Source organism: Thunnus maccoyii, chromosome 8 (assembly GCF_910596095.1).
Source record: "Thunnus maccoyii chromosome 8, fThuMac1.1, whole genome shotgun sequence".
Classification (NCBI taxonomy): domain Eukaryota; kingdom Metazoa; phylum Chordata; class Actinopteri; order Scombriformes; family Scombridae; genus Thunnus; species Thunnus maccoyii.
Genome location: NC_056540.1, coordinates 15,979,922 through 16,000,258, shown reverse-complemented (window position 1 = coordinate 16,000,258; position 20,337 = coordinate 15,979,922). Strand labels below are relative to the sequence as shown.

Here is a 20,337-nt window from a genome sequence, read left to right as displayed (position 1 = left end):
GCTACATCGTGGACACAGGAAGTGATATCTATCTCCTTCCTGCAAGGTCCGATAAGAGTCCAGGCCGACGACTTTATTTGGACTTTGGCTATCATGTGGCCACATCTTAGGGCCCCGCCTCTGCTGCAATGTGGAACTTTCCCTTATGGGGGCTTTGACTTTACAGAGTCCTGCAAGGCTCTTTTGAAATGAGCCTCAACATAGGAAACAATTGTTCCTAATTGTTCAGGTGACGTTTTGTTAAAAACCATTTCAACTTGGTTCTTCTGTATTTGTTCCTTGGGAGAGATGCTTTTAGTGTACAAGTCTACTGTCAGCAGAGACATTGGGAGAGGTTTTATTTATGGTAATCGATGTAAGAAACTATGAATAAGCAAGTCCTTAAAGTTATTTCATTTAAAGTGAATGGGATTTTAAACCCAGCTAAAAGAAGTCAAATATTGTCAAAAATGAAAAGGGAAAATGCACAGGTTATGCTCCTGCAAGAAACACACCTCACTCCACCAGAGCATGAAAAAAGAGAATGGGGGTTTCAAAGGTGTATTATTTATCCTATAAATCAGGCCATAGAAGAGGTGTAACAATTTTAATATCAAAAAAAGTATCATTTGAACAACTCTCAGAAGTTTCAGACAAGGAAGGGAGATATATAATGGTCTCAGGAAAAATTGATGACACAGTCATAACACTGGGTAGCATCTATACCCCCCCGGAAGTGATAAAAGGATAATAAAATCTAAGTCTTATATCTCTTTAGTAGATAGTCATACACCTATGAAAGTTAGACCATTCTTCTTGTATTTACACAACAAATAACATGATATAAGTTGCATAATGATTAGGCTAGACATTTCATTTACATGAATTTCAGGTTTGCCTCAGATTTGCAAAGGGGGCTTCACAAAGTCCACAGGAATGTGGATTAGTTTATGGCTTTGGTAATAAGAGCCTGTCTTCCATCTATAAGGTGGGAGTTGTTTTCCTCAGGTCCAAGTGGCCTTTAGGGTAATTTCAGTCCTTCTGATCTGTATAGAATGTTGCATTATGTGACTATGTTTATTAAAGCGGACGTGATAAAAAAGTTTGACTTGACCTTACTTGACTTGTACTTTTCCATCACCAACACATTACTGTGTCAAACACAGTCCTTTATGAGCTCAACACCTCTCTGAAGGCTGTGATAGGATGATGCATTATGGGGGTGGAAACCTTAATTTCAAGTTTCGTTTTCACCTCTATATATAGACTAAAGCTCACTCTTGGTTGTCAGAACAGAGCCTTTATTCACTGATCTTGGGTCACGCGTGGGTTTTGTATTTGGGTATGTACAGTTCAGTATTACAATTTAATATGGTATATTTTTAATAATGACAGTGAAAATCTGTATTTTATATTGTTTTTGTTTTTTATCAAAAATAGATCAAAACAAATTGGTAGGTGAGGGTGTTGCTGGAAATAGTTTTTGCTTTGTAAACTTACTTATCTTACTTTGGATAAATTTGCTTTGTCATTGTTCCTGCTTGTCTACTATGGGCTAATACCTATTGCAGACTCAAATAGAGCAAAACTGCAAGAGGCAGTTTGTATTTTAACTTTCCATTAACGTGATTTCCATTTTAACATACTATGGACTGGGAGAATGTCAAAACAATGTTCCACAATTCTTGTCAAGGCAATAATATACTTTCTGTATATATAATATATAAAACAATGAAACATAATTCTGTTTCTGTGCTTTTCGTGATGGTTTGGTCATTTGTGTGTCATTAAGGAAATATCAGCAAAGATGGGGAATGAACCGAGCATCCTTGGGAAGAAAGGCTACAAAATAGAAGAATACAGAGAAAAGTCTGTTGTTGCCACAAAGGGAGATGATAAATTTCTCATAAAAAAGGTCGACTTACATGAGCTAAGTCAAGAATTCTTGAACTAACCTTATGCAGTATATATTCATATATGAAATGAGTTATATTCAGATTCCAAAATAGAAATGCAGAGTCTAATTGAAAATCTCATGATCAGTTTTTGTTTGTAAGTGAATTTTGAAATGAGACACCTATTGTAGTGACAAAGCCTGGCAAAGTATAAGCTCAACATTGGTCACTACAAGAGATCTGAAACCAAGCCATACTGGATTTTTGGTAAATTACGATGAAATGATAAATGATAAAATATTGGTGATTGACCATTTCTTGCTGAAATTCACTTTGTACCTTTGACTTTTTATCAAAGAACCAGATATTTTCTAACGCAGTTATTTTTTTGTATTGATGATTAAACCAGGACCACCCTTCTGGAACCAGGGGTACCTGAAATAGCTCCTCCAACTTCACATCTCTATGTAGTTGTTTAATAGTATGTTACATCTTCTACATCTATGTTATTTTTGGAACTAATTTTATGAAGTTCACAACATAAAAAATATGGCATTGAGTATCACGTAAAATCAATATAACAATTAAATGTCACATTTACCTCAGTAACGATTAATCAAACAATATCTTATAAAATACACCTGTGCACAAGATTGTCTGTCCTCAGAGTGGAGCTCTTATTAGTTATTTGTACTGAATAAACAGAAAACCCTGGATTATGACTTAGTCATATTAATTTATTATATTCACTAGTTAAGAACACTTTTAGGTATTTGTTTGACCAGCCGTCTCATCCGGCCAGCAGCTGCAGCAGCAGCATCTCCGATGTCTCAGCATATTTCAAAATAGGTGTTATTTGGATAAACTGACCACATATTGGGGATCTAAATGGTTACTTTCTTGCCTGAAAAAATATTAAAACTTAATAAAGTGACATTAACCGTCCTATTGCAAACATTTCAACAGCTTTCAGCCTGGCTCTGCCATTACTGGTTTAGGGCAGTGCTTCTTCTTCTTCCTCTCATGTTGGACTGAGGGCAATTCCCAGATGTTTCCTGTTTGTCTGGCGGCCTGACATTTTTTTGTGTCGATGATCGGAATAGGTCCTGGCAACAAGAGTATTTGCCTCTCCAGAGATTGTAACTGGACCTTTCGAAAACAACTTCATATGTAACTTTTCTGGTTATTCAGCTGTTTATTTAACCTGAAGTGCTCTGTGTATTGTCTGGTACAATTCCAGACGCTGTCACGTTTTCTTCGCTTCTACACTAGTAGTTTGAAAACATTGTAAAAACACATTTTAAAAACACTCAGTTCATTGTGGAGTAACTTTAAAACATACAGTTCAGTGTGAGGAGACATCAGTCATAACATCTTGAAGCTCATTATCTCATCTCAAACTAAAACTGATTTGAAAAGTAAAGATTAAAAATGATTGCTTATGTTAGGATAGGATATAGGCCTATATATTTAAATAGGGGTATTAATTATCGGAATTATTGAGCTGAATCATGAGGTGAGGTTTTAGGAAAATTAGAGAGGAAAATGGTTCAAAGGTCAAAAGGGAGAAAATCACCATTGAAACACAGTCTAGTAGGCTTAATGGGAGCAGGTGGGCTTAAAGGGAACATCAGTGAATTTATGGTTAAAAGACAGAATTTTTAATTCTACGCACATGACATTAAATAACAACTATATGAATTAAATCTATATATGTTGCACTAACATAACATGAAAAGTATAAATTGATCACGCATGATCTTTTTTGGTAGCATCCCCTTTAAGGTAAAAATGTTAATTAAAAAATAAATAAAGATACACATTTCTTATATATTTAACAGTATAATAATATAAACTGCATACAAAAATGTAAACTATACATGTTTATCATGCTTTATGTCATTGCAATGAACCATACTTTGCAGCTACTGTATTGATGCAGCATGTGGTCTGTTTGCTGGCATGCTAAAACTCAAGTGATTCAAGTAATATCCTAACATATGTCTTATTCAAAACACTAATCTCTTAAATTTTGATAACAAATGAGTATTTATCAAAAACAGGAGTTTTCGTTGCGAATCCATTGATACAGGTTTGAAAGTGGTCTGACTTATAGTTTAGACGTCAGATACCTCAGTTTGGCACAAAGTCCAGTCCAGTCACAATGCCCAGTCCAGTCGATGTGGCACTCCAACTTTAGGGGCTTACAAAATCTAAACGTTCGAGTTATTACAAAGTTTTTAACAACTTTTGTTCAGCACAGTGTCATAAGTCAGGATGTCAAGTTTGAAGCCGATACCATTAACGCCCTAGGAGGAGATAGCGTATGAAGGGGTCCAAAATTGGGGAAAAGTCGCACTTTCATGTGTGTATTGCGGACTTCCTGTTGGATTTAGGTCAGGGGTGTCAGTATATGATTTGTAGGTCTTGATGAGACGAATAATTGAGTTTTGGTTCAATCTTTCTACGACATTCCTACAGGCCTTGACGGCCATATTAGATACATAGGTGGCGCTCTCAAGCACATTTTGGCACTTTGGGGGGTTAATTTTTACATTTTATCAAATTTTTCACCAGACCTGATGTGCTTGCCAAATTTGGTGAGTGTTTGAGCCTGTTTAGGGGGTCAAATTTAGGGTTGAAGAGGCGGAACAATAAAGAAAGAAAGAAAGAAACAGAACAGATACAAGAGGGTCTTCGCCCCTTTGGGGCTCAGGCCCTAATTATTAAATTCTTATTGACATTGTGGGTATATGTGATGTGCTGTTGTGTTTAGCTTTGTATTTTGTATTTTTTATGGTGTGTTCTGTGTGGTTTTTTTTAGGGACCAAGCCCAAAAGGCAGACTACTGTAAAACTGTAGTCCTCACCTAAGGCGTTTGTTTGTTTGTTTCTTTCTTTCTTTCTTATTACGCCACTTAAACCCTAAATTTGATCCCCTAAACATGCTCAAAAACTCACCAAATTTGGCACGCACATCAGGTCTGGTGGAAAATTTGATAAAATGTAAAAATTAACCCCTAAAGTGCCAAAATGTGCTCTCTAGCGCCACCTATGTAAATAAAATGGCCGCCAAAACCCATATGAATCTCGTAGAGAGATCAAACCAAAACTCAATTATTCATCTCATCAAGACCTACAAATCATATGCTGACACCCCTGACCTAAATCCAACAGGAAGTCTGCAATCTCAATTTCAAAATAAGACTTTGACCCAATTTTGGACCCAGAACAAACGCTGTCTCCTCCGCGGGCTTTAATGGTATCGGCTTCAAACTTTTATACATGACTTATGACACTGTGCTGAAAAAAAGTTGTTAAAACTTTGTAATAACTCAAACAGTTTGGATTTTATAAGCCCTGAAAGTTGTAGTGCCAAATCACCCTTACAATGTAAACCAATGGGGAGACAATCTATAGGCATGAACTTTGTGTCAAACTGAGGCTTCTGACGTCTAAACTATAAGTCTGACCACTTTCAAACCTGTATCAATGGATTCGCAACAAAATTTCCTACTAAAATATGATTTTTAATGTTAGATTTGGCCAAAGTAATGGGATTTATGAGGATATTTCACAAAAGGTGTACTCAAAAATCCTCCTCTCTAACTGCTCCTGGTGATGTCACTCCCTCAGTGCTGTGAAACATTCCGCAACACACACTCATTATAAAATCACAGGAGGAGCAAGAAAAAACTTAGCTCACACTCTAATATCTCAAAAACAATAAAAGATAGAAAACACATGAAAATTCAAGATTTGTAGGTCAAAGTCTTGTGACTCATTTAAAGTTCAAATTAAGTTTGTATCTAAAGCTATGTGGAAGCAGCAAATGATCAAAAAGATGTGTGTTCGCTCACACTCTCCATTCAAATATATGAGTATTTTTCTGTGTCCTGCTGCAGTCACTCATTGTCTTTACACACCTGACAGTACACATTTCAATCAAACTTTCAAAATAAAAGCACACCACACTTGTAAGAAATATCTCTCATTTTTAAAAAGCAAAATGATCTGATCCCGACGGTTCAGAGTGCGAGGTCCCGACCAACGCTGCTTGCAGCTTTAATTGTTTTTGGGGTTTTTTTTGTTGTTTTTTGCTTTGTACTTTTTGTTGTTGTGCTGTTGTATGTTTTGATTGTGGGGGACAACGGATTTAAATTAGCTTTGAGCCAACTTCGGTGCAGTGCATCTTTAATGTTTAAAACTGCACACTGTCCCAATCAATAAATCAAATCAAATACAACTTTGACCTGTCTGCTGCCATTCTGACTGCCAGGCCATTGCCTTTTTTTTTTAACAGACAACCGGAAATGCTGATCCAGCTCTAATCTCAGATATAGAAACCCTGAAGAAAACAAACCATCCCCATATTGTGAGCAGCAAGAACTCCTTTGAAGGTAAGTTTTGACAAATCTGCTTCATGTTTATGCTCTGCTTAATGTTGTTAAAGGTTATGTCTGTTTGTGCACAAACAGATTGCACATAGTACCATAGTTGTTCAGGGTTTATGGGAAATAGTGTTTATAAAAGGCTGCTAAAATCCAGTTCATCCAATACACAATGAAATTTCATAATTTTTCAAAAAACATATATTGGCTCTACGTTGAAAAGTTCAACAAACTATAGTTAGTTAGATTTTTTAGCAATTTACTTTATCATAAATGTCAACTTGATTTTAAAGATTTTTGAGGTTTTCTTACTTCTGGAATAGAACTCCAATAATCTGGTTTCATTTCTGTTTACTATATGGTCAAACATGGGGAATAGTCACAATACCAAATTTTACAAATAGTTGCAAACCACTAATTTGAAGGACTGGCAGGTGTTGTGGAGTCTGTCAGCACTATTTGCTGTATTTCTGACACTTGCAGCTTCTTCTAAAAATAGATGCATTTTAAAAAAAATAAATTAGTGTAAACAATTTAATTAAAAATGGAAGCTTGCTAAGTGCTAACAACAACTCAACAGTGAGCTCAGAGGAAAGTACACAGCAAACTAAAGAAAATTAAATTTCTGATGTTACTGAAAACCTTCAGAAATCTCACTTAATGAAGCGTTAATTTAACTCTGATGTGAGTGAAATCCATTTGATTTAACTTTTGTCAACATTTAGTTGGTTTGCTGTTAAAAATTCAGTATTAAAGTTGTTTTCTGTAGATTAACTCCAACAGTGTTATAGAGATGATTATTAACTCCTCATGTAGTAGTAGTAACACCAAGGGCCCTATTTTCCGGCCAGTGCAAAGCCAGCATGGAGGCAAACACAGTCTTTATGCAATTTTCCTCAGGTGCAAGTCTATTTCTTTATGCATCTGTGCCTGTTTGGTAATTTCCTTGCACTAAATGAACAGATTTGCGCTATACTGTCCTCACAATGAGTAGTCTTTATCCAAAGTTAGACAGTTAGCTAACAGTCTGCCATCCTCCAATAAACACAAGTCATAACTTTCCTTGCATGTTTAATGAAGATCCACATTTACTGTAAAACTGCGAAGTGCAAACACAAATCAGAATCTGAGCAGTATTCAGTGCACTGACATAACTATGTAAGAAATAAAAAATGCTGGTTGCAGCTATGCTAGCCAACAATTAAGTCACCTCTAGACCTAATCTGCCACAAAACAAATACACAGGGAATATATCATGCATATAGTGTAAAGAAATTGGTAACACAAAATACTCATGTACAAATAGTGTCCAAGGCAACAATGTGCTCTCTACTCTGTCTGGTTAGCTCTGAAGGAAATTCCCTGTTGTGTAACTACTTCTGTTGAATGACTAGGAGGGGACACTGCAGAACACAAAAACTACTTTCACTCAAAGAGAGGGCAGAATATGTGCCGAGGTGGGAGGAGACGTGCAGCTGAGGCAACGTTTATGCATTAAAAGCTGCTCTGACCACCTGTTATTGCAAATGCAGAAGCAGAAAAATTTTTGGTGGCTTTAGTTGGCAGGGGTACAAGCACACAAATGTCTCTTACTTTTTTTTACTTTTTCAGTTTTCTTCAAGTTCTTTTCATTTACTGCAGATTGATATACAGTATATTGGCTACATCAAAATATTTTTTTATGTTAATATGAACAAGAAAGATTTGGATCCACATGAATGTGATACCTATCTATGGATAGATATCATCAATAACTTATTGGTTATAATGACCTCGCACTCGACACTTCACTTCCTTGGGTCTTCAGCAATACACCTACCAAATGTAAAGTCAATCAGATGACATACAAACATACAGCGACTCTTTCCTTTATAGTTCGACTATCTAAAGGATTTTTTATGTTAATGTCAAACAGCAATGTCACTGGACCCGTGGCGGCTGGTGAGGACAGGGGAAAACCAACCCACGGCATCATATTATTTAAAACTAGTTGGCTACTTAGCTATACTTTCTTATGTTCAAGTTATGTTATGTTCTTATGTTCAAATGCAGGGTCATGCAGACACCTTTAGAGGGGCAAAGATAAAAACACCATACACCAATATTTATGGCATAACCTGTTAAATTATAGCAACTCATATTCAAACAGAATGTAACATAGAATATTACAACAAACTGCTATAATACTATATCATTTTATATGCCATTCACTGAATGGCATATAAAATCAAAAACAGACAACATATCACATGATTTACATGTGTTTCCTATGTATTTTCTTAGTATACAGAAATATATAAAGTACTACAAAGCTTATAATGTGATACAGTTACAGATCAGTACTGAATACTAGAAAGACTGAACACTAAAAACATTCACAGATCTAAAAGTGTTGGTTCACATCAAAAAGTATTAATGCATGTATTAAATACATGACTTACACACTCTTATCTATATGCATGACATACAAAAAATAGCCTACAAAGCTGGTAATGTTAACACTGTTGTTACTCTAGTTCCTTTTAGTATTTCAAAAGTCTTAATTCTAGTCACTTTAAGCTTATTACTCGATATACAGCTCAGCTTAAACACAAACAAAGAAGAAATTCTCAGAAGCAAGCAGCCAGATGTCCTACACACTCATTCACAAATCACACAACATCAACAGGTGACTGAACAACCACTCAATTAAAAACTGGACCAATTTCAAATGAATCTGGCTCTTTATGATCTCTGCTGCATTCTTGTTAAGGAGACAAATTCACACAACAGCCACAGAGACATTTAACCGTCAGAGAAGAAATTAGTGACCAAAGAGACAGAGAAAGAGAAGCTGCATCTGATGTCTTCTTCTTCATTTAATGGAGATGAAGTATCTATGTTATAATGTCCCATTGCATTTGTTGCCGTTAGGTCATCTTGTTGTTTGTTAACAGAACTTTGTCGCTGCTTGTTAACCAGGCTGATTTTATTAGCAACAATTACAAACAAGCTAACTCTCCCGGTTGTTTCATTTAAATTATGTTGTTAACTTTCTGTTGTTGATGAGAGGAGCTCACTTCAGAGGAGCAGCATGTTAGTCTGCCGTGTGTCCAACCTGGACAGCTGAAATCCATTCTCACCGTTAGCTTAACAGTCTTCAACAGTCCTTCCAGGCTGCTACGACAAGCTAAGCGTTGCGTTGGCTAACAGAAGTAGCTATCTACTGTTTGATGAAAAAAAGGGAAACGTAACCGCTAAACTGAAAAAAGGAAATTTGGACTCATGTTTAAAAGTAGTTCACAAATTGCACGTTATAATTTCCTTTTTAATATACTAATGTATGAATCTATCTGTGGCTTTACCGCATACAGTGGTAGAGAATTTCGAAACTGTCATTGGACCAGCGCAATGTCAATATTGTATTCTGGTTGTTGTTTGGTTAGAGAGGACATTCTCCCTTGGAGTGTCATTTTACATATTTTGGCCAATAACAGATTAGCATGAAAAAAATGAAGTACATTGAATTGATATAAGAGATCCCACCCTAAGGAGGACAGCAGGAGCTCTCCTCCTCTTCTTTCCTCTCACCACGTCACACAGACTACCCTTTTCCCTCTTGCCTACCCTGCAGGGTTCCCTGTTGAATCCTTTTAATTAGAATTTCAATAATGGATTTTTTCCAAAAAAGAGATAAAGAATATTTTATAAATCATAGAGATCTGGTAATGGTTTTGATCTCCCTGTTGCCTTTCAAAAATAGAGGAGGAGCAACCTCCTCTGCCTCTACGGACTTCACATGAATATAGAATTTGAATGTCTGTGTGCCATGACAAATATTGGTACATGATTTGGATATATGAATGTGGTGCATGTTTTAATAAAGTGTGTTGTCAAGCAAAGAACAATTCTCTTTCTTTTAGCGTGTATGTTCACTTTTTATTGTATTAGATGTGATTTTTGAGATAATTGTATAACCATTTCACACTTTACAGTGTTAGTATGGAGGCAACATCTGTACAGGTAACAATTACACTTTAGGGAGTTCATGTCTAACACTGCACACTAGTTTTGAGCAAAGCTAACACTGGTTAGTGTTGAGGAGTGTTAAATTTTAACTACTCAAAGAGTCAATAATTACTCTAATACGGTGTTAAAATATCAACACTTTAAAAAGAGGACACTCAGTGGTGTGGGCACACATAGACACTTTTCACGTGTTGAAATTAACTGCGATAGTGTTAATTTATATTAGATTGTTTTTCTGTGTATAAAATGTTTTGTATGTGTTTGGGAGGAGTATCTAACACAGGTACATAATGAAGATGATTCGCTTTAAAATACTAACAAATTCTTTTCTTCTCCTCTTTTCCTTTGGTCATAATGTTGAAGATGAGAAGACTTACTATGTAGTGATGGACTACTGCCAGGGAGGGAGCCTTGTGGAAAAGATCAGAGAGAAGAGTAGAAAGGAGGAGTTTGAGGTACTCTTATGCAAAATGCATTTAAAATTCACATCAGTGAAATATACTTTAGGCCAGTCCATTAGTGTACTTATTTTTCAATTAACTGACAAACCTGCTACTCTATCATTTGTTTTCTAGGTACTGAACTGGATTGTTGAGATATGCGTGGCTTTGAGAACCATTCATGAAAAAGGCATCTCTCATAAAAATCTGATGCCAGAGGTACAATATATTTTACATAAACACTGATTAAAAGTGTGCATTTATTCAGAAAAAGTATTTTATTCAGATGAATACTGTAATGTTTTATTGACCTTTGGCTATTTACCTTTTCTCCTTTTGTAGAACATATTCCTAACAGAATTTGGAATAGTGTGCTTGGGCGGATTTGGAAAAGTCCGTGACGAATATTTGGCACCAGAAGTCCTCACAGAGGGGACCTATGATGCTAAAAGGTAAAAAGGTTTGCACTAAAATGGGAAATTTACTTCAGCCACCCATCCGGTGTTTGTAAAGCTTGATTTGAGGGATGGTTACCTGTTAGCTGTCTGATATCTTTAGCTCTTCCATAGTCTTAGCAGCAACAAAACTGTTTATTTTATCAATCGTTTTATATATGTGACATACTAATCAAAGCATTCAAAGTAGGGTTGCAACTAAAACTATTTTTCATCATCGACTAATCCATTGATTAATTATTTCAGTTGATTGATAAATAAACAAACAAATTTGCAAGTCTTATGGTGCTCTCATATGCTCATGCATGGGTTCCAAGTATGCCGTTTGTTTTGATAAACATAATGAAAAATTATCTTCTGTTGAAAATTGCAGCTTGCAGGTAATTTGTTGCAACATGCCTCAAGTGTTTAATGTTACATTTCTGCTGAAAGCTACAGCTTTAGCAGTAAAATGTGTTAAACAAAAACAGCATGACTGCACATCTTGTTCAGTATCACAGTTTGCATTGTATCCTGTTCAAGCTGAAATTTGCACTGCGTACACATTTTTGGGCATCACTGGAAATGATACTTTTTTGATTTTGGATGGTGAAAAATCCAGCCAAATATACACGTTTCTCCAGCAGTAAATATATGTAATATTAGACAAAACAAAGAAGTTGTGAAGTTTCTTAGTCTCAACTAATTAGATAACTGATTTCAGAAATTTTTGTCCAATGTTATTACCTGCTTCATTATCAACATCACATTTTTAAAATGTATTTTGTACTGTTATTATTACTACTAACATTATAATAACAATCATTTCTTTTTTTAGTGACATTTGGTCAGTGGGATGTATACTCTATGAACTCTGTACCAGTAAATTAGCGGTAAGTTACTCAAAGCTGCATGTTATCAAAAATGTACACAAGTAATCAAAACATGAATGAGATTTTAAAATATAATACAACTAGGCTATGTATTGTGTTGTAAAATAAAATAAAAACTAGTATAAATAAAGAGGATTCTATTTAAAATAATCATGGATATTAAGATAGACTAGATCACAGAGCATAATCCAAAGTCCTCGATATTCTGTAATAGTTTTCCATAAGGCAAATATAGACTTAACTTCTCTTAAGTGTGTGTGTTTAGTGGACTTAAAGAATTGAGTTTAATGTTGAGTATACATCACATACAAACTTAAAATACATAAAGGGCTGGCCAATGGAAACCATATACATAATTATCTCTAAATTTAAAAAATCAACAATATTAAAATGAGAAAATTTGTAAAAAAAAAATCTGATATTTTACTAAAAAGAACAAATATACTGTCCATTGTGTAGCTTCCACACTCAAACCTGCATGGAGGTATGTTCTATTGCACAAGACTTCTTGATAACAGTCATTCCTCATAGTATAAAGTCAACATTACATAACTGTCAAAGTGCTTGTCTCTTTGCAAGTTTCTGTACATGTTTGCGGCCTACAAATCTGATATACTATTGATAACATAGTCATAATGCACAAACAGCATTATGAATACTAATGCATTGGTTGAGTGACGCATATTTTTGCCAGTTTGGTGGTGCGGATTGGCTCTCTTAACAGTATTAAAAAACCCTAATCCATGCATCACCACTAGACAATGTCATACATGCTACAATGACTTCTATCCCCCTTTTTTTTTAGCACAAATACTATGGTGAACTATCATGGAGGTATGAAAAAATAGATACTGCCCAAGCCTATAGTCCACACACATCTGACAGAAAACACATCAGTGATTTAGGGCCTTATTTTAATTTCTTTTTAATCGTGCAAGCTCAACGACCAGCACAAAGTGATAGGTCTATGTCGGCATGTCCAAGTACACCTGCTATTTCTGGTCATGAATATGCAGCATTACAAGGGTCTAGTTAGTCAGTAATAATTCTACTGTATCTCAGATTCATTTCATAACTGATGTGTACAGTAGCAGTAGTACAGTAATAACAGTAGTGTTTACACAGAAATGCATTTCTGGAATAAAACATAAAATGCCACTCTTGTGTAGTGGAAACTACCTTTCCATGATAAAACGAATGTATTCTAAGCATCAAGGTCAACCAAAGTGTCAAGGTCACTAACTCAGCAATAATGACCAAATGGTTTTGAATATGATTAAAATACGAGGTGGAGTCTAGGAAAAAGCTCCACAATAGGAGGAGTTGTGAGAAGCATATAATATGATTTTTTCGATGATTTTTCATTAGGTTTTTTATCCCCGGATAGAGGCCGATAGAGTTTTGAGTTTAATTTTAAGTTGTGGGTGACCTGAAGATTTATTGGCCCATTTGAAGATTTTTCCATGACACTTGCTAAAAATAAAAATCAGTACCAAGTACCAAGTAATAACTGACCAGTGTGATGAGTGTAGAGGTGTGTATGTGTGTGTGTGTGTGTGTGTGTGTGTGTGTGTGTGTGTGTGTGTGTGTGTGTGTGTGTGTGTGTGTGTGTGTGTGTGTGTGTGTGTGTGTGGTCATTTTGAAGAAGTTAGCTGTAGACAACAGATATATTTATAGATTTATAGATAAATGCACATCCAAATCTTATCCAAAGCACTTTAAAATTTGCCTCTCATTCACCCATTCACACACACATACTTGCACACCCATGGCAGCTAGCTACCAATCTACCAATCAAGAAATCGGCTGAGAGCAGTTTTGGGTTGAGTGTCTTGCTAAAGGACACTTCAACATGTCAAAAGGAGGAGCTGGGAATCATACAGCCAACCCTTTAGCAAAAAAAGCTGCCACCCTGTTTATATACATTTAAGCGTTATTCCATTATTGCTGCACATTTGTCAAATTATTTAGTTGGCCCGTGTTGACAATATCACCAAAGTGGCAGCAAAGTGATTTTGCATCAGAAGCACACTATTCTCAACGCAACATCAAAGAATGAAGTTCTACAAAAACACCACACCTTGCTTTGTGCTGCCTCATTTTAGTAAAAATCCCTGTCTGTGTCTCCTCTCACACTTGTGCACACTGAGCTGAGTACCAAAAGACCTCACAGGCAGGCAAATTTCAAAGTCAAGAAAATACTAAATTGCCGCTGTTTGCACCGGTCATTGTGCCACTACAAAATAGGGCCTCATACAATAAATTCCACAATCAAATTGTCATGTCTACACCAAAAACCATTTATTTACAGTTAATATCTCCACTGTCCATATCTTTGGTAGAATCTTTCTTTCTGTCTGCATTTGAGACAAAGATGTTCATCTCAGGCATAGAATAGCATGACTTTAGAAAGTAATATAAAAAATATGTTTACTTTCTTTGATAATAATTCTCCTTCAGTTCTCAGCAGAGACCACAATCAAGCTCATTCCCAAGATAATTAAAGGTCCTTACCCATCTCTCCCAGAAGATTTCTCACCAGAGCTCCGTGAACTCTTGAATGATATATTTAATAAAGACCCTCAATCAAGACCAACAGCCACTGAGATCCTGCAGCATCCGATTATGATAAACTGTCTCACAGAAAAGGTATGACAATTCCATAAATACAGTATAGACCTGACTGTCTAAGAACACACCATACATGTCAAATGTCCTATTTTTATCTTGTCAACTTTCTATTTAGGGCTGCACAATTCTGCTGTCTTTGCATTAGCAGCGATATCAACAGCATCAAACAGCTCCTAATTTCCTCCTAGATCTGAGTCAAAGACGATGAAGTGCATGTGTTACATTACAAGCAAAGCAAATTAGGTAGCTATCAGCGTATTTAACTACCAGTGTTTTTATTTAGGCTGTTGTTACACACTCACAAACCCTGGGTGAGGAAATAGGAGAGTTGAAAAATAAAATGAGCTAGAGAAAAACAAAAATAAATTAAGTTTTAACCATTTTATCACCCAATTAGCAGTAAAGATAAAAAAAAAAAAAAAGCTTTTTTCTTTCTTTACCAACTGATTGGAGGTCCAAGAAAAAGTATAAAGCTTTATATTTCATCTTAAACTCAATTTTAATTATTCAACTAATATTTTTATTTTTGTATTAATTTATGTAATTGACTTTTTATTTTGTCAGTTTTGGGACTCCATATAAGACAAGAAACTAGACTATTCTTAGATCTAGCGCTCCATGCAGTTGCACATTAAGCGTCTGGAAAAAATGCAATGTGTCCTTTACCAGTAATGATTATATTGCTTGTTCTGTCTGCATGAATACAATACAGACTGCAATAAATAGGCTATTTAAAAAATAATGTCATAAGAGAAAATCTTGATCTCTTTTCTGAAAGGAAAAAATTATGATTCTCATTTTAACCAGAATTGTGCAGTGCTATTTTCCAGGTAGAAAAAAAATACTACTGAGTAGGTATGTAGCTTCTTAATAAATGACTTGTGCCTCTCTTGATCAGTTGGAACTAATGCTTTTTCAATAGAGCAAAACAATGGTGAAAGAACTCCAGATCAAGTTGGACAAACTCAGGGATGTGGCTGATGGTTTGGAACGTGTGCACCAGGGCGCCACCATCGGAAGTCTGGCAGGAGGAGTGATCGGAGCAGTGGGAGGGATTACATCCATAGTGGGCCTAATTCTGGCACCCTTCACTTTGGGAGCCTCTCTTATTGTCACTGGGGTTGGAATAGGGGTGGGTACACTTGGTGGGGTCACTGCTGGTGCCTCAAATGTCACAAATATGGTCAACCAGTCCTCTGATCGCAAAGCCATTCGAAGCATTATTAAAGAGTTTGATCAGAAAATGAATGCAGTTGTTATCTGGCTTGAGGAGATCAACAACAGCTTACAGAAAATCAGGAGCAGATCTGAGTCAGTTGACATTGAGGCTGGCAATTTGCAACAAGAAAACCTGTTCAGGGCTGGCGTCAGGGCAGGAAGGGGCCTTGGTGGCATTGCTGAACTGCTTCGACTAGTTCAAGTGATGAACATCGGCAAGATCGCAGCACAGGTATCCAGGGCAGTGCGTGTGGCGGAGGTAGCGACAGGTGCACTTTCTGGTTTATTTGTGGCAGTAGACATATTCTTCATTGCCATGGATGCAAGAGAGATACACCACATTAGACAGGCAAGGGCAAGCATGGAAACAAACGTACCAGTGTCTGAGACAGATGCCAGTGACTTGATGGCCACCTCTGACCAACATACACTATTGCCCAGCCCATTCATGCAAGAGGTCGAGTCTGACACATCAGGGACACAGGATCAGTCTTCCTCAAATACCACTCAGATCAGATCTGAGATCATGAAATTTGTCATATCAATCAGGGAGACAGCAGATAAACTGCAGAAAGTCTTGGATGAGCTCAAAAGCATCATCTTATTTATCCATCCACCTCAAGATGAGACGGCACTGGAACAGCAAGATATGGAATTAATGTAATCCAAAGGTTGATGTAACCCAAAGGTTACATTAAATCAAATGGAGCACATTAAGTTAAGTGTAGGTACAACTAGTAGAAAGTTCTGATTGTGCTGTCACCTAGTGTTTGCTCCATGCTGTGTCCCCACCCCACGAAATATATAAATATATCAGTTGATATTACACTGTTGTGCAACGCTACATCACATTTGGGTGTGGTCAAAAGTACAACAGACCACAACTTACCATGCTAACTGTGAAGTTGGTTATGGTCAGAAGTGCAACAGACTTGAACTTTTCTACTTAGAGAAGTCAGGTCATCAATGCGTCTTTTCTGTAAAAAAAAAAAAAAAGAAAAAAGTGTAAAGTTGATTTTTAGATATGAAGTGTGATTGTATATTTCAAAGTTAGTCTCATACTTAGATCCCTGATATCCCTTATATACCAATCAAGGGGGGAACCTCTGATAGAGACGTTCCAAGGAGATTTTTTTTTTAATTAAATCAATACAAAATATGTGTAATCAGTGTCAATACTAATGAAAAATACTGTAATGTAAATGTACAACCTCCCTTCTATTACCGGATTTGGTTACCTTTAAGGTAACTATCATGATTAACTATTCTGACACTCAAATGTCTCATTGTCTAATCAATAACTTTATTCAGTTATTATGCTGTATAATGATGAATAATGATGCTTTACACTTGATTTGATTGCCAATAATATTTCTATTCATGATAGTACTCGTTGATGTTATGTTTATTGTAAGGCTAAGAAATGTATTGCTATTTCATGATGTTTCAAATGCTAGCAACCTGAAAAAATTAACATTTATTGTTAAAACCACACATGTAGTATCTTGGGCATTGCTGGCAAACACAGCAACAGTTTTCTGGCAGTACATATTTTGTAAATCAAAAGCCAATTGCCCACAATGTACAATACAATCCATACATGTATGTCCTTAATTCTACATCAAAAATAATCACCTCTTTCCAATTTGGTATTAAATCCATGGTTGCTAGCAATCTGAACAAAGAATTTATTTTTTGTATTTCCTTTTAATTATTTTGTACAGTAATGTAATTTTTAAAATTACAGTCAAAGCCCCTATGCAGGATTTGAAAAAGTCTTTGATAACAATGGTGGTAGCATCAAAAGGGACACTGTAGCTGACCGCAATGTATGTGGCTACATCCTCAGAATAAAACAGCAGAAAGCAAAACATAGACTAAACATATTTTCTGCAGGACTGTCTCATCCTCTACAAACAACAAGTTAAGGCATCATAACAATGTGAAAGATAATTTTATAACATTAACATTCTACACATAGGGGCTTTAACTGCTTTCAAACATGAAGCTTATCTTAGTTTCACCTTGGTAGTTCTAGATATTTGTATGAGCATCTGATGTGCTGCTGGCTGTCTCCTAAATTGAACTGCAAACTTGTAATAACAACATGAATGCTTTTATAATACATATGAATATTTTATGCATACTGTATGTACTGATGAAAAATAAATGCAAGTTGGCACAAAGATTCTCTCCTCAGAAATTCTCTTTCATCAAAAATATCCATATAGTGCCACCAATATAATTATTAATGCCAAAATATTTGTTGGCACTAATTTGACCTTTTTGTAAGAGTTTCTCTGTCTTAGTAAGTAATTGGCTGTATCTCACTCTCATATACTTGTGTAATATTCATTCAGATCTGACTCAGTGGTTAATACTGTCGCCTCATATCAGGAAGGACTTTCCCTTATCTGGGTTTCCTCACACATGACATGCAGGTTAGGTTAAATGTAAACTGTCATTTTATATGTGTTAGTCCTGTGATAGAGAAAACAGAGCTGCTCTTGGTTGTAAACTGTATTTTAAGCTCAGTCATGGTCATGGTATAGCTTTCCTGTAATCTAGTACAGATGTAACACACATTCTTGTTGTGCCACCTGTATTTCATTGTGGGGAATTTATCAAGTAAGGAGGAAAAACTTTCTACAATCCACAAGCAGTTATTGATGAGAGATGTTGATTTCTCAATCAAACTCCAATTAGTCGATCTCCTACTTACTGCTATTTTTTCCACAATATGATTAAAATTGTGCTTTTGTAAATGTGTCTACTGGTTGAAGAAAGTATAATCAAAGTGGAAAAGACAAGTATGACATATTTAAGGGTTTGTTAAATGTTTGAGGGACAAACAGACCTACAGTATGTGCCTCTGCCAACTTAAGTTACTAGTTTAGATGTGGGCAGGCAAGCAGGAGGTAGAATGGTGCAACTCACCAAAATACAAAATAAATTCACTGTCACAGGAAAATACCACTCACTTGAGCATATAATGCACATGTGCACACTGCAGAAACACATGAAGAAGCACATATACACACACACACACACACACACACACACGCACACACACACACACACACACACACACCAGTGTTTCCAGTTAAATCGCTTTCAGTTTAATCAAGAAAATTAAATAAATGTTCTAAATGTTTCTTTCCAATCTGTTATTAAATAAATGAGAATAAACACAACACATACCACACAAAGACACACACACTTTTAACACATTCACATTAGAGCAAAGGCATTGAGCTACAGGTAAACCTCATGTCTCAGCACTTGTGCATAAGAAAATGTTGAAATGTAGAAGCAACCTAAATGATTAAATAAGCAAACAAAGCATTCACACAAAATGCACCAGTGTTTAATTACAGCTGAGAGGATTCAGGAGCACCACAAGTGAATTTTTTGTATCAAGCAAAACTGTTGCGTAAGTACTTTACTACTAGAAGTGTACTCTGATGTTTTCTTTACAGATCTGATAACTCACTGCCACGTGTGCCCGTCTACACCACCATCACAGCACCCCACAGCTGTCAATCATCTAATCAACCTGGTAAAGGACAGTGGTCAGAAAAGTGGTGGTGTGTGTGTGTGTGTGTTTCATGTCAATACTTCTGTCCCAGCTGCCACTCAATCATGTGGTGATTAGGCACACACACACACACACACACACACACACACACACACACACACACACACACACACACACACACACCACTGACTGTTTCCACTCTGTTCCTTTCTTATCAGCTAAGCCATTCTCAACAGTCTCCATTCACAGCCTCTGATGAAGAATCATCACATTCATTACACACAGGCGCATACACACTCAGCTGTTTATTTGGCAACCTCTCTTCTCATTTATCAACAACAGAAGACCTTACTTCATTTCAACCCCCCTGATAGCGTAGTCAAGGCAACCACCATGGAGAACAGAAGGAGCTGTGAAATCGCTGTGAAGTAATAAAAATTTACTTTATCATTTCAAGTCAGCAACTGAATAGAGAAATCATGTGACTCATAGAGACCACATGGACTCTCAAATGAGTTTGAAAAACAGGAGATTGTGCTTGACTGGAGTGTATTGCTCAGCATGTACTATGAATTATAATTGTCTCATCTCAATGAGTTTTATGGAGCTTTTGGACTCCTTTAACAAACTTTTACTGACCTGTGTCATAAACATCTCTCTGAAAACTTGGTTTTGTCAACTTTGAACAGATATTGTAAAAGGAAGAGTAGTGGCTTTCATATAATGAGATGTTGTCATCTTCTGGTTTATTTAGTCAGTAGCAATACACACTACATTTTCTGTGGTAAAAGATGTGTGCTGAAAAATAAATCCCAAACTTTTTTTTTCCAACAATGTGGAAAAACTGCCATGTGATGCAACTTTTGTGTGTTGCTGTGACTCTGCTGTTTGTGTTGTAACAGGATTTAACA

The 20,337-nt window shown here is 36.1% G+C and overlaps 1 protein-coding gene across 1 annotated transcript; it reads left to right on the top strand.

Annotated features, from left to right (window-relative positions):
- The first annotated feature begins 241 nt into the window (after positions 1 to 241).
- Positions 242 to 18,096, top strand: LOC121901741 (myosin light chain kinase, smooth muscle-like). The gene is made up of 9 exons (XM_042418671.1): positions 242 to 1,321; positions 1,772 to 1,909; positions 6,177 to 6,273; positions 10,636 to 10,727; positions 10,848 to 10,931; positions 11,055 to 11,164; positions 11,985 to 12,039; positions 14,500 to 14,688; positions 15,593 to 18,096. The coding sequence occupies exons 2-9, from the start codon at positions 1,787 to 1,789 to the stop codon at positions 16,550 to 16,552; spliced, it is 1,710 nt and encodes a 569-aa protein (XP_042274605.1). The 5' UTR covers positions 242 to 1,321; positions 1,772 to 1,786; the 3' UTR covers positions 16,553 to 18,096.
- Positions 18,097 to 20,337: the final 2,241 nt, after the last annotated feature.

Excerpts from the sequence above, each read along its gene's own strand:
- LOC121901741 (XM_042418671.1), top strand. The coding sequence starts at position 1,787 with ATGGGGAATGAACCGAGCATCCTTGGGAAGAAAGGCTACAAAATAGAA. Across the intron at positions 1,910-6,176 it reads AAAAGGTCGACTTACATGAG|ACAACCGGAAATGCTGATCC; the intron begins CTAAGTCAAGAA and ends TTTTTTTAACAG. Across the intron at positions 10,932-11,054 it reads ATAAAAATCTGATGCCAGAG|AACATATTCCTAACAGAATT; the intron begins GTACAATATATT and ends CTCCTTTTGTAG.